The 15,231-nt window shown below is 41.4% G+C and overlaps 1 protein-coding gene across 4 annotated transcripts in view; it reads left to right on the plus strand.

Moving 5' to 3' along the window:
* Positions 1-14,939, plus strand: part of NRG2 (neuregulin 2) — a 134,962-nt gene extending 120,023 nt beyond the window's left edge. For 3 of the 4 annotated variants that reach the window (XM_081872709.1, XM_081872708.1, XM_081872710.1), the window contains 5 exons: positions 4,594-4,696; positions 6,197-6,320; positions 8,176-8,303; positions 8,952-9,176; positions 10,871-14,939. In XM_081872709.1, coding sequence (XP_081728835.1) covers positions 4,594-4,696; positions 6,197-6,320; positions 8,176-8,303; positions 8,952-9,176; positions 10,871-11,522 — 1,232 coding nt within the window. In that variant the 3' untranslated portion in view covers positions 11,523-14,939. The remainder of the gene's footprint in view (positions 1-4,593; positions 4,697-6,196; positions 6,321-8,175; positions 8,304-8,951; positions 9,177-10,870) is intronic. The other variant, XM_081872711.1, reaches the window with a different exon arrangement.
* The last annotated feature ends 292 nt before the right edge of the window (positions 14,940-15,231 follow it).

The following is a 15,231-nucleotide window of genomic DNA, read 5'->3' on the forward strand; positions in this document are numbered from 1 at the left end:
GAGCACAGCAGTGGTTTGCCAGTGCAGCCGTGGTACATCAGCTGCACCAGCAAATTCACATTGCATCACAAATGTTAAAAGTAGGACAAAATGAAAAATGAAAAGAATGAATGCATCTGAACATTTGCTATATGCACCGCCACAGAAGGCACAGAACTCATAATACGTTTGATTGCTATTCTTAAATGAATGGTGAAAGAAGTGAAACAAGTGAACATGAGTAAGTAAAAGGTGAGAATAGGTATAAATGCTCCATTCTTGCTGCCTGCAACATTTAGACTGCAATCCTATGCATGCCTATTCCAAAGTAAACATACTGAAGTAAACAGGGTGTGTTTGGATTGCTGCCTGATTGCACTGTAGCATACCTTTTAGGCATAGCTGTCAACCTTCCCTTTTTTTTGCGGGAAATTCCCTTATTCCAGTTTCCCGCTGCTTCCCGCTGCTATCCCGGATTGTTAGATATCCCGTAGACTGTCCCCGGGACAGGTGAAGCTGCTGATCCCTTATTTTCAAATATGAAAGTTAACCAGATACCATTATGAGCTGCTGACAGTCCTTCAGTTGACAGCTGTGCTTTTAGGGCATGTTATTTCATTTATTGGTTCAAATTTCACAGCACAGCAAAAGCTTACCTGTCATACTTTAAAGTGCCTTACTCCTTTATTTCTATAGCTGTGTTCAAATAGAGGAGCTTAGACTCTTATTGTGGAATAAATCAGAAGTTCATGGGCAGTGACCCTCCCCCCACATTAGCCTCCTTGTTAGTTCATACCACTTTTTTGTGAAATAGCTTTAAAAGTGAAGTAGAATTCATATGGGCTGAAAAGTTACTCTAAGGATGTGAAAGAACTGAATTGATTTGTAAGACTCTAAAATAAGGGCCTGATAAAAATTTATGCACAGGTATGTGCAACAAACTTCAGCTGCTGGTTTGGTTGCAAAACCCCCCTCAAATCAAACCCCCCCCCCACACAAAGGGATCATTTTCAGTGAGTGGTGAAAGGGTTAAGCAGTCCTCCCTCCTCCTGCTTCTGTGCTCTAAGTTGTCACTTCCTAAAGCAGCTTTTCTGCAACAAAAGCAGCCATGAGAGTTTTGTGACACTTGTTTGCCCATAAGATTTGATTAGGCCTTCAGACAGAGCTTTTCATGCCAGACAAGGTAACTGCCTTAAATTAGAAAGTATGTATGCATATACAAAAATACAAAAGTGTGTGTGCGTGCGTGCGTGTGTGTGTGTGTGTGTGTGTGTCTGTGTGTGTCTGTGTGTATCTGTTTCTAATTCTATATAAACCAAAATATTCCATATACCTAAAATATGTGATTACTGCCTATAGTGAAGGGCTAATGTACTTTATTACAAAACTTTGGTTAGGGAGGGGATCATTTTCTAGGTCATAATCTTCTCACTTTTATGAAATTGTAATTTAATATTATGCATGTGTACCTAAGAAGTGTAACTTGAGAATTATTTGGCGCAGACTACGAACCATGCCTTCATGGACTTTTATAATTTATATAGCCTTATCTGCAGTCATTCCTTACTCAGACCCTCCATTCCCAGGGAGACTATTCAGTCTCTCACCCCATTCACACTGGGCTGTGTAAGCCTGACCCCCATCCAATTCAGGGCCTGATTTGGTGATCTGGATCCAGCCCTGATTAATTTTGGATCAATCTGAGCCCAGTGCAACCTGATCTGGGACTGGAAATCAAAACCTTGTGTTCATGTTCACTTAAACTCTGAAATCAAAATGGCCATTACTTTTTTGTTTTTTTCACGTAGATGTATGATATTGGGAGACATGGTAGCCTCCCAAGAGAGGATTAGCCTTGCCAAATTTCAGACAGTCAATTTTCTGCTTGTGTTTAAGTTTGTATCCCCCCCCCCAAAAAAAGAAACTAATGTTATTAAGACTGTACTGCACTGATGTATGTGTGCTGCTTCTTCACTGACTGCGTACAGTATATTGGACTGTGTACAATGAAGTCACAAGACTTAGACACAACACAGAAGACTAAGTATTAATACAGAAAGCAGAACACAGCTGTAAATAAAATGCAAACCTAACCTTAAAAACTAGGGCCAAAATTTGGGGTAGCGAGGAAAACAACTGGTTATTTTGTGGAAGGCTGGGACTGGATTGATTGGGAAAGGATGGGAGACAAATAGGTATGAGAGATGCTAAGCCAACACCTCAGCTGGTGGAAGAGCTGCAACAAGCAAACCGTTGGCACTCTACTCTCGTATAAAACACCCCAGTGAGAGAGACACAGTTGTTGAAGAACCTCATTTCAGACAACATGGAGGCAGATACGCCAAACAAACAAACAAACAAACAAACAAACAAACAAACAAACAAACAAACAAACATGACTGGCATTAGAGACCAGATCTACCATTTCTAGGAAATTTGGTGACTGAGTGGGTGTGAGACATTGCTAGACCTGGCCTCTAAGAAAATTATATTCCAGGTTTGCTTCTCTGTTATTTCTCAGTGGGTGAACCTGCATCCAAACACCACCTGTTCACTCACAGTTGTAGCCCCCCATTCCTTCCCTGGTTTCCTTCCCTCTCCCAGCCTTTAACCAGGTGCACTTCTGCTCCAATTGACTTGACAGGCTCACAACACTGGGCTACACCTTCATGGTGGCCATATGCTACTCTAAGCCTGCCTCCGCCCAGCAAAATGTGTATACTAACACTGAGTTACTTTGCAGGGTCGACATAACCCATGCTTTATCACCATCAGTCCTACCCTCTGCAATATGAGCATAATAATGATGGCTTTTTTTCATTGGCCCAGTAATTTTGTTAATGTTTACTAACTCAGAAAAATAATTTTTGTATGAAATAAGATGAGAGTCAGAAAGATCTTTGTTGCTGCCTTTGTCTTTGAGCTACTACACCTCAACCACAGCAACACTACAATTCTGGATAGCAGAATTGCTTTCTGTGGGGCAGCAATTGCTTCTCCACCATTAAAGACTATCAGAAAAATCTTAAGAACAAACCAAGATGTTCCTGTTTTGAAGACTATATAATTCATGTTTCATTCAAACCTTCTCTTTGTCTGATTGGCTAGATCTTCTTTCCTAAAAGTCAGTTATTGCTGACTCTTCATTCATTGACCAAAAGTACTGAAACGCGGGAGCAGGCTAGTCTGTCATAAAAACCAATGGGCGAGCATAGTGCCTGCAAATAGTGCCTCATATCTCGTGTCCCTCAAGTGCTAGAGACATACTTTTTAAAAAAGGAAAAGAAAGCTGAGAAACTGGAGATTGTGACTTATTCAGGGGGGTGGGGTGGGCAATTGCCCTCCCTGTCTTCCCTGCTGGCAACCCATTTCTCCTCAGCAAGTAATCACTTCCAACCATTGGTTCATCTGCACAGCTTCTGATAGCAGAAAGGCTGGGTCTAGACACATCAAAGAAGCATTTCAGTTAAACGTGTTGTAAATTTAAACAGGGAAATATGGTAGAGAAAAATAGCACTCCACAATGTTATATTGCATATACAACACATATAAATTGCTTATTCTTTACCAATGTAGCCGAGTCCTGGATGCTCTCCTACTCCTCTGCTGTTCTTAGAGGCTCCAGTAGCCAAAAGATACACAGTGGTTCAGTTTCTCTTCCACTGTGTTCTGGTTAGTTGTGTGTGTTCTGTGACATCTAAATGCTACCAGAGTTAAGAGATGTTGGGCTGTAATACGGGGCTCAGAGCGAAGTGTATGTAGATATATATTTCCTTTGGCCACTTTACCAACAAAAAATGAAACTCAGCAAGTGTTTTCACTGTGGGTCAACATGAATTTTCTGCAGTATTGAAGGACATTTGTGAGTATGAAAAGACACTACTGACAGTGCCAAAAAAGAGAAAAGAAACAAAGTAGATCAATATATATATACAATGTGTATATTTTTATGTGTTATATTTATTATTTTATTAGACATAATTACATAATTTAAACAACTGCAATACATTTCATCATAGGGGGAAAGATGACTGTGTGATCTGAATGCCTGCTTACTCTGCTGTTCAGGTGCTAAGCGTTGATGGGCAACTTCAAGGCCCCTCCTTTCTCTTCTCAGGGTTGTTTATCTTTAAACCAGACTTGGACCAGATAGCCCTTCAAATAGAGAGGTTCTTCAAATGCAAGACCGCTTTGTAAAGTAGGACACATGACCACTCTATGAACATGAGACCTCTGTGATATGGAAGAACTGCTATGCTCTTGCTTGAATGCTGTCATGCATCGGGTATTCTACAAATAGTTGTTCAAAAAAGAAGTAGGTTTGTGGGATTATTAGAAAACATGGAAGAGATGTCTTGGAAAGAAAAAGGAACCCAGTGTGAATTGTTTTTTGTTTGATTTGATTCACATGGACAGGAAATAGTAAAAGCAGTGGTTTGGAGAGAAGTAGAATATCTACACCTAATGTTGGGCTGGGAGTACAGATTTTAGTGTATAAATCAGGAAAAGAGCCCATTGGGTTCCAATCTCCTAGTGAGAGGGTTGGTATATTCAGAATTCACATTTTTAAACGGATATGTTTTTAACTGCTCATTGTTTTTATGTCATTTGCAGAAGCTGAGGAGCTGTATCAGAAGAGAGTTCTGACCATAACTGGGATTTGTGTTGCATTGCTTGTTGTGGGAATAGTGTGTGTGGTAGCCTACTGTAAAACCAAGTGAGTGACATTTCTTAATAGTGAAGAGAGCTTTTATAATGCATGGACAGTTTATGCCGTTCTTAAAGTTCCAGTTGTTACCAGCCTAAAATACTGTTGTGTGTAACCTGAGCTCTGAGTGACGTCACTGCAGGGATTCCAGCACTTACCCAAGGGTCAGTTTCACTGGCCACATAGGGTTTTATTTACACCTATATGCAACCTTACTAAGCTTTAGGGAGGAAAAGGAAGGGAATGGGTCTACTGTTTTCAGCAACTGATGTAACATGCAGTTCCAGAGTGCTTTCAGATGGACAGCTGCTAGTGTCACCCAGCAGCATAGCTACATGGGAGGAGGGTAGAGCAGTGTCCACTTGCCAGGAAAGGCATGGGGCTGAGTGAGGCAGAAGTGAGGTCATGGGAGCTCTGGGTTCTTGTTGTTGGTCCCACAAGTGGGTGAATGCTTCCACCCACTGGGAGCTCTCCCCACCTCATTGCCACCTTGCTCCACTTCCATTCCTCAGGGATTAGCACCAGTGCTGCTACTCTGATACCCTCAGGAGCCCATGGTAATTTACATTGTTAACAATTTTAGAAATATAGGCAAAAAGCTGTTGAAGTGTGAATTAGAAAATCTTTAAAGAAAACAAAACAAAAAAACTGATAAAGTGGTGCAAACCAGAACAGTAATAGTGAAAGTTTACTGTAGTTGTTGTTGTTGTTGTTGTTGTTGTTATTTACTAATTATTACTATTTTTTCATCTGCTTTATCTTGCTCAAGGCAACCCAAAGTGATTTACAACCAAACAAAAAACCCCACACAGAGACACTGAAACCATATGTAAGCCAATAGGCTCCCTCTCTCAATACATCAATGCACACATTGAAAACCATGCCTTAGTCTAAAGAGAACAACAAGGCAGGAGAGTAGTGCTAAGAACAATTCCCAGCTGAAGTAATTGTACTACTGTTCTCTTCATGCATCTCCAGTGTCTTATCTAATCTGATAAAGTTCCCATGTGCAAACTGCAAAGATTGAACGCAAGCCAAAATTCTCTCATTCCATCCTTTTGTCCAAAGGGCAGCCTGTCTTCCTTGGCACGAGGATGCAGTAAAAAGAGCTGACCATTGTCAAGCTTTGTATTTCCCTATTTATTTATTTTAATGTTGATTTCATTTTCAAAGGTTTACATACTTTGCCATCAACAATACGTTTAATTTTTCCATTGACTTCCCATCTCTCCCACCATGATGTTCTATGTTTATCTTTTAATGCTGTATATTTTAACTTATAACGCTCCATATATACATCCTACGTTATTGGCATTAATGTCTTTCTACTGTTGCTCATATTTCAAATCCTACTGGCATTTTCATGCAATTACAATAGTTATTTAGATATTCTACAAAAGGTTTCCAATCCTCAAAGAACATTTCGTCGTTTTATTCCCCTATTCATAACTGAATATCTTTTCAGGATGAAGGCGTCAGTAAAATGTATTAATCTGTTTAACTCTTTAGAAAACAGAGAAATCAAATGCATAACCATTTGCGGCAAAATATGTGTCCAGCCCATCAGAACAGAAACCTTGCAAATGGCCCTAGTCACCCCCGGCTGGACCCTGAGGAAATTCAGATGGCTGATGTAAGTAGCTTCTTTAAAAAAAAATCAGGGTGTGGGAACCTCTGAAATGGCAATGGGGGAGGGGATAGATCAAGGGCAGAGGGGCAAATGGTCATTTCCTCCTCCTCCTGCTCCCCCCCCCCCGTTCTATTTCTATTTCTATTTCCCTTCTTCACTTTCTCTCTCTTGTCCCTCCCTTGGCTTTTCCAGAGGCAGTTCATGTAGTAGTTTATTGGTGGGGCTCCCAGCTGCTGCACTGAGAGCTGCTGTATGTGAGGAAGGGGGAAAAGGACACTGAGACACAAAGGCACAGAGGCTGCTACTTCAAGTCCCTGCAGGTGCATAGCAGCCGAGTGGGCAAGCAGCAGCCCAGCTGGTCTACAAACACACCTGGTGTGTTTCCCAGGGATGGGGGAGAACTTTCATTGCATTTAGAGGCGGATCCATCAAATTCACACTTTCTAGAACAATCTGAGTACCAAAACGCAGAACCTTCTTTCAAAATTGGCAATTAACTGAATTTTGTGATGTATTTCTCCAATCAAACAGTGTTTACAAATATGCATATATTCACAGTAAGGTTTGCATTAAGAAAGGAGCCTGTTAGTGGAAATAACATAAAAATGCATCGTATTAGGACAAAGCGCTTGCAAAAGTGTGTGCATTATGTAAAACCGCATTTTTAAAAGTCGGTTTGGAGAAACTCACACAAAAATGCCGAATAGAATCATAGAGTTGTAAGAGACCACAAGGGCCATCGAGTCCAACCCCCTGCCAAGCAGGAAACACCATCAGAGCACTCCTGACATATGGTTGTCAAGCCTCTGCTTAAAGACCTCCAAAGAAGGAGACTCCACCACACTCCTGGGCAGCAAATTCCACTGTCAAACAGCTCTTACTGTCAGGAAGTTCTTCCTAATGTTTAGGTGGAATCTTCTTTCTTGTAGTTTGGATCCATTGCTCCGTGTCCGCTTCTCTGGAGCAGCAGAAAACAACCTTTCTCCCTCCTCTTTTCCACAGCAATGGAGGCCCATTGCTGTGGAAATGTAGATAACTGAATTTAAGATTGGAAAAAATGAGATGCGGAGATCACTGAAATTTGCAGATCCTTCCATCCTTTGTGCTGCCCACTTTGACAGCCACGGTGTGTCTTCAGGCTGCCCCCACCACTGCCTTGCAATGCCTTCCAGTAAGGATAATGGGGGAGGGCCTTTGTCATGCAGCAGCCCCCACCTTTGGCTCAATTAATTGGAGGATTCCGGCTTGCTATTATAGTTGTTTCTTTTAAAAATTGCAAGTTCATCTTACTGCTTTTTGTCATATGCAACCCTGTCCTGGGCTTAAAGGCTGGGTCAGAATTAAACATGATAATAAGTGTTAGCTTCATTTGGGTAGTCTGAGATGAGCATCTGTGCATTTCAGTTGGTGCTATTTGGTGTGTGGAAAGGGGTTTCATTCCTCACTGGCTTAGTATTTTGGCAAGACTTCAATGTCTCTAAAGAGATTGGTTTTTTGCTCGGGTGATACAACTATTGCTCTTATATGCAGGTTGTCTCCTCCGGTGTTATGTGTTGCTCTGCATCTTTAGTGTTCTGTGCTTTGCTGCTGGGGAGATGCCAGCCCAGAGATTAGCATCACAAGGTCATAAGCTTTTAAAAGCAATCATAAGCAGCACTTCCAGGCAGGCTAATTGTTTTGGAGGTTCTGAAATTGAAGAACAAAAGTCAAGCATATTTAGGGCAATCTGAATTGGCTGGCCTAATTCTTATCCTCTGTAAATGGAAGCATAATGTAGTATGGTTTATAACAAGCCTATAAATAAAACAGTGTTTTCAGCTTAAAATTGATGTCAGATAATTTGTGACTTTCCGCCCAGTATATGTCGAAAAACGTTCCTGCTACTGAGCATGTCATACGAAGGGAAACGGAGACCACTTTTTCAGGGAGCCATTCCTGTTCACCATCCCACCCGTGCTCCACAGGGACTCCGAATTCAAGGCAAAGGTACTTCACACACCAGCTTCAAAACTCAATTTTGTCTCAACTTACCTGCATAGTGATCTGTGCATATGCAGACATCTGGGAGTGCAGAAAAGCCCTTCGGTTAATGGCATGATGGAAATGTTCCTTGCATGCCTGTGGCCTCATTTGCAACAGTTTAGTTTCAGTAATTGACTTTTGCTTGTGCCTGTGACATTTTGCTTTTAGATCTCACCTCCCTCATGCTAGCAGGGTCCTCTTATCTTTCTAGAGACAGGCAGTGAGGAAGGGGTGAGCAGCTTTGGCTCTCTCTCTCAAAATCACTTGTGCCCCTTTGAATGTTTCTGTCCAGCTCTGAGCGGGTTTGAGCAGTCAGAAGGAGTGGTAGAAGGGGTGAGGTGGGTCCCAAAGAAAATGCTCCACATGGAACTCTGTGCTCTTAACCCCTGCGTGCCCGTGTATAAGTAGAAACACAGGGTACAGCTGCAGCTGCATTCATTACCAGCCTCCTTTCTACCCCATCCTCTTTCTCCAAGAAGCTTAGAGCTGCATACATGGGATTAGCCCATTTTATTCTCTCACAAGTCAAGCCTGCTAAGTCATTTGTGTGGATCCATGCAGTATGAGGCTGCTGGGAGGGATCCAAAGTCACTTGCTCTGTTTGATCTGCAGGCATGGGAGCCACACTTGGAGCTTGGAGCAGACAGAAAGCCTGACTTCGGACTGTCAGTCTGGGATTATGCTGTCTTCAGTGGGGACCAGCAAATGCAACAGCCCTGCCTGCGTGGAGGCTCGCGCTCGGAGGGAGGCTGCCTATGCCAGTGAGGAGCAAAGGAGGCCCATGATGCAATACAGAGACTCCGTGGATTCCCTTCGAGACTCACCACATAGTGAGAGGTCTCGTTTTCTGCTGTTATTCTCGCTTGCTGTTCCCACTTGCTTGTCAGTATGGATGGTGTTTCACAAACCTGAAGAGCAGAGAAAAGTCCCCGCTCACACAATGTCCAGTCTCTCTCATGAAACAGTGAGAGAGAAGGAGGGGGATGGTGAGAGCTTTGAGCATCAATTCCAGAGTCAAGATGAATAAGATGAGTTAAAGGGTTTTTTGTTTTGCAACACACACACACACACACACACACACACACACACCCCCCAAAAGGCCATGTAGCATAATGGCTAAGGGCTCGTCCACACCTACTTTTGCTCTGCATTTCTAGGTCTGGGCTTTCCAGGTCTGTGTCCGACAGTTTTGTTTGTTTGCCCCACTGCTTTCCCTGCAAAAACCTTGCTGCTTAATTGGAGTAAATGGCATTCTGCAGAAAATTTGAACTGCCATTTGTTCTGATTCAGCAATAAAGAGCAGATTTTCCTAGGGAAAGCAGTGGGATGACGAGGACAACAACACTTGGCCATAGACCGGGAAAGTGAAGACCTGTGCCTAGAAAGTGTGGCGCAAAAGGTAAATGTGAATGAGCCCTAAGAGTCTGGATTAGGAGGCCCATGGTTAAAATTTGCCATAAATCCACTAGATAGCTGTAATCAAGCTAATCTGCCCCAGCCTCACCATATGCAACCTGGGGAAAACAGCACTGACTTGCTTTGCAGGTCTGCTACTGTTGCAGAATTACGACCATATAATCTAGGTGAAGTGGTTTGCATGCTGTAAAGCACCACTGTGATCAAAGCCTGGCCCAAACCAGGAGCTTGCCATGTGCTTAGTTCTTTGACTCTTAACACATCTTCCTCACTGATCTCTTTCCCATTTCCTCCAATTCTGCCACTTCTCTGACAATAGGCGGCAGCAGATGCTTCGAGGAAATAAAGAACATAATTTTACTATCATTTTCCCCAGAGCTTGTTTTGTCCTCATGATTTTGAAATATTCCTTGTTAGGAGGATCATCTTGCATTGTTTCAAATACATGTTTAGGAGTACTCTCATTTTGACTCAAGAAAACCACCATTTTATAGTTCAAATTGAGGGAAATAAATACAATAAATGGACAGAAGTATAAAGATTCACAAAATGTTTAGGGGTATACATACCCCTGCGTCCCCCCCAGGAAAAAGCATTGAATTATACCATTGTTATTTGTTGCTTGTTCAGCTTGACTTTGGGGTTTCCCTTGCAAACACAAGTGGGGTTAGGCTTTCAGCCTTAATCTGCTTCGCACTGTAAAATTTAAAAATCACTGAACTGTTTTGCTCATAATTGTTCTTTTCATGTGTAAAGAAGTGATCCCATTTGTTTCCTGGGTGTTTTATCTGTGCTCCTAAGTTAAGGTCTGAGCCTCTAACTAAAAAATACCCCCCTTATTGTTCATTTGACCAAACCCCATAACAATTCCCACCTTGCTCCTGTTGGTGTGGTAATTCTTCTCAGGCCCCGCAGATGATGACTGTCTCCTTGCCACCTCTTTCTATCTCATTGTAAACAAAACACACAGACAAACAGAAAAAAATAATTCTGTGCAAGTTGGGCTATTAGTAAGCATTAACTCAGCCTGGATTTAAAGTTCTGTGCTAAAGGGGGGAGGGGCCTCTTCATTGTGACCCTTCGGCTGATCCCAATGCCGTTGTTTCTTCTTCCAGGTACGTATCTGCCTTGACCACCCCAGCACGCCTGTCGCCGGTTGACTTCCATTGCTCCGTATCAGCCCACATGCCCACCTTTGAGATCACTTCTCCTAATTCAGCTCATGCAGTCTCTCTGCCTCCTGCAGCATCTATTAGCTTCCAGGTGGAGGAACAGCAGCCATTGCTCCGAAGGTACCAGATCCCTTCCCAAGATATGCAAAGGTATGAGAGTTACTACCAAAGAAGGAGCTACCTGAACGAGAGCACAGGGAGCTTGCCCTCCAGCCCCTTCCGCATCACGGAGGACGACGAATACGAGACAACACACGAGTACATCTCTGTGCTAGATCAGCCAAAGAGAACGGGCAGCAACAACAGGCGGTGGAGAAAATCGAAACTGAATGGGCACCTGTCACACAGGGGCAAAATGCTGAGAGACTCCTTTTCAGTGAGCAGCGCCTCGTACAGTGAATCTGATGAGGAGCTGGTGGCCGAGAGCACGCCTTTCTTAAGTATGAGAAACGCGGAGGCAATGGACCCCGATTCACCCCCTCTCTATCGCCTGGCCGATAGCAGGACTTACTATTCCTTCGACAGATGCAACACGCAGGGAGGGGACCAAGTGACACATAACAGCAGATCCCACCAAGATTCAGCACCACCTTAGAAGCCACACCCACTCTCCCTCATGCCCACTCCCATGAACACACCAGGACTGAGGAAGCGGGGAGGAATAACAGAAAAGACAAATTTTTATTTTATATATAAAAAAGAAAAAAAATATGAAATGTTTTATTTTCATTTTAGCAATGATGTCTTATAATAGCTAATGGCAAAGACCTTTTTATAAGGAATCTCTATTTATACGTAACATCTTGATTTACAGCTTCTGAGAAAAGAAGAAATCAACAAAAAAAAATTAAAGAGATGGGCCAATTTTTGACTACTTACAAATCATTAAAAAAAACAAAATTCGTGGTGCCTTTTGCTGTACGCTAATGCCAGAGTCCACAATGAAAATTACGTTTAAGCATTCTTGAGATCATAAGCTTTATGTTTAGGACAACTTGTTATGGAATATTTTAATAAGCACTTTTCCATTTGAACACAAACACCCTTTTAAATTGCTTGATATCTGGATGTTGGTAATCTAGTGCTTTTAAAGTGTTGCGCACACATACACTTTCTCTTTTGTGCTCTCTCTCTCTCTCTCTCTCTCTCTCACACACACACACACACACACATATACACACACATACAACATATGTGTCAATGTTTCCATAAGTCCCTTTCCCTTTCAGGGAAAATAATATGTACTGGTAATTACGTTTTTTAATACAAGATAAGTAGGAAGTGAATAAAGCACACAGTAGCAACAGCCCTTACAATATATCGCTTAGTCTAAACAGATCCATGAGCAATGGGAAACCAGATAATTAAACAAATTAAATACTTCGAAGCAGTGTGGTTAAATAGGACTACTTCAAGAAATGCCGATTCTGAGATCTGCTTCAGCCCTGCTACTACTGAGCACAAGCGCTAGCTGTTCATCAGTGACTCTGAGCATCTGCTGTCTGTTCTTCAGAACCAAAAAAGGTGCAGCCCAGATTCTGATGCCAGTTTGGTCATAAAACAACCGTGGAAAGTTCAGGGGCTGTTGATGACGTGTGCGCACCTATTTTAAAAGCCCAAAGTGAGCTAAGAATCTCCTGAAGTACATTGCCCCGAGCACTAGCTGTCTCCTCCTCCTCCTTGTCCCAAGTAGCGTCACCAGCATGCTGGCTCTTACCGCTACCTCTCCCCCCCAGAAAGAAACAAAATAAATGCCACTATCAGTGTGCCCTGTTTTGTAAAGACAGTTGTTATTGTAACGTTCCAGCGTTTCATAATGACTTTCTTAAAAATATCTATCTATATATTTTAGCAAGCCGCACGGCATCCCATCGTGTCACTAGCAGCTCTGAGACAACTTCTTTGTACAGCTGGCAAGAAAACTCCCATGACAGAGAGAGATCCCTTCTTTCCTTTCCGTTCCTCGTGGGGCCCTCTGGTTTACATCCTAGCCTGCCTCTTTTATTTTTCTCTTTTGACTTCTGCATGTCCTTTGCATTTCAGATACTGTAGATTGGATGCATGGAGAAGCTGTGACTGAGAAGATTAAAATACAATTGCCAGTGTATTTCTTTTAACTTTTAGCAATAAAGTACTTTAAACCCTTTGTTCCTCATCCACAACAGGGTCCAATAGAAACGCTGCTAATTTGTCATAAAGATGATTGTAAAAAACAAAACAAAAAAATTGCTCTGGATTGTCTGAATGTCAGAACTCTTGACTGTTTAACACTTGAACTTTTTTAATATTATAAATAAAAGTAAGAAATGACTACCAAGATTCTAAAATCAATTTCACAGTCAGTGGTGAGAGAGAAAATGAAAGACTGGGAGCCATTATAGGAGGTCTCAATTGGATCTAGACTAAAGTTCTCTGATTTGCAATAACAGACCTGGCCTAATCACCTCCCTTTCCTTCAGTGAGTAGCCAGTTGCTCTGACCTGGGCTCTCAAAGCCAATTCTGACTCGGGATGGAAGGATCTATCAGTTTCAGATCTCTCAGTTTTTCATTTTTCAAATCCTGAATTCAGTTCTCCACAATTTGCAGGAATGTGTGAATTTTTTTTAAAAAAAACCCATTTTCATTTTAGTGTGAATTTCTCCTAATAAACACATTTTATACACATTTTTGACTGTTGTACACATTTTTGCAAGCAATTCCCCTTTAAAAAATGTGTTTTCTTTGTTAGTGAAAATATTAATTTTAACAACAACAATAGTAATTCTGTGTACACTTTCCTGTAATATATCATTTAAAAAAAATTAGTTGGTTGGAGAATTGCATTGCAAAATTCAGATAAGTGCAAATTTCAAAGGATTTCAGTTTACATATTGTTCCAGAAAGTGTGAATTTGAGGGTTTAGACTTCCGACATGTACCAAATTGAATCTCCCCTCCATCCCTGGTTCTGACATACCAATAATTTGTCCCAAATTGGCATAAAATTGCAATTGCATTAATGCTGCAATCCTGTGCAAATTTCCTCTGAAAAAAATAGCATAGGATTTGAATGCACCTGCCATTTTATTGGTTGTTCAGCCAGTTCTTTTTTAAAAAAATATTGGGTTTTGCAAAATGAATAGCCTCACTTTTTATATATTACAAACAATAAGCTTAAACCACAAAAGAAAATAAATACCCCTAATCCCTCCAACCTTCAAACATGGAAATTGTTCAAATGCCCACGTCATACAGGTAAGTATATTGATGTCTGGATAGCTGAGATGTCATGAGCCTCAGGAAGTCCATATTTCCTTTTCTGGTGTAGGTTTAACCTTTGAACAGGAGAAAACTTACAAAAATCTATTCTCAAATCACATTCTGAATCATGATTTTGCAATAAAATGCAGTTCTGTCTAGACTCCAATAAGGTATTGAAGCTCCATTGAGTTTCATCAACAGGGAGCCTTATTGCTCACACTGGGTAAAAGACACAGGAGCCGGCGCTGACCTCAGATGAGGCTGTGTTGAAAATCATGAGTTTTGCAGGCTACAAGTCTCTGGACCTAGTGGGTAGAAGTGGGTGATACCTATCCAGATAGTAAACTGCTGATTGTGTTGAAATGGCAGCTATTTTGTCATAACTACAACCAGATCCATCATGAAATTAATCGTTTGAAAGATGAGTTTTGTTTTGAGTAGCTTACTAGTACTGCATACACCAGCAGCAAAATGTCTGTTTGTGTGTGCTCTTCCTTGCTTTGAGCACAGAGTGCCTTTTCTTAAATCTGTGAAATGTTGGACAGTATGGAAGTGGTGCAGACTTTAACAGCAGGTGCAGCTCTAATAGCCATTTTTGGTATCCCATTCCCCTTTTGGCATTTTGTAAAAAGATGGACAGGTACATTGGGGTTTATTCTAGATTTATTGAGATTTTATGCGACTTCTGCTTTCCTTTGTGTGAAACATCATATGCAGATTCATTCACCAAAGAGCCCATAAAGTTATTTTAATGTTTCCATGCATTTCTGCATAGGTTTTATTACACCTACCTAATAAAACAGATTTCTTATCTGCATCTGCCTGATTTCTTTAACATATTGCCTTATTATTTTTTTATAACTGACAAGAGTCTAGTTTTCACAAAAGCTTTGTAAGCCTTTTTCTTTGCTATGATACAACAAGCATTTGCAGATTGCTGGTGCAATTAAACCAAATAAACACTTAGGAATGCCCACAACAATAAGAAGCCAGCAATTATTACATACAGAAATAAAAATGATTGCATACAGAGTCTAGCCATGCTCCAGTAATCTCTCTCACAC

This window comes from Podarcis erhardii, assembly GCF_964252035.2.
Source record: "Podarcis erhardii genome assembly, chromosome: 8".
Taxonomy (NCBI): domain Eukaryota; kingdom Metazoa; phylum Chordata; class Lepidosauria; order Squamata; family Lacertidae; genus Podarcis; species Podarcis erhardii.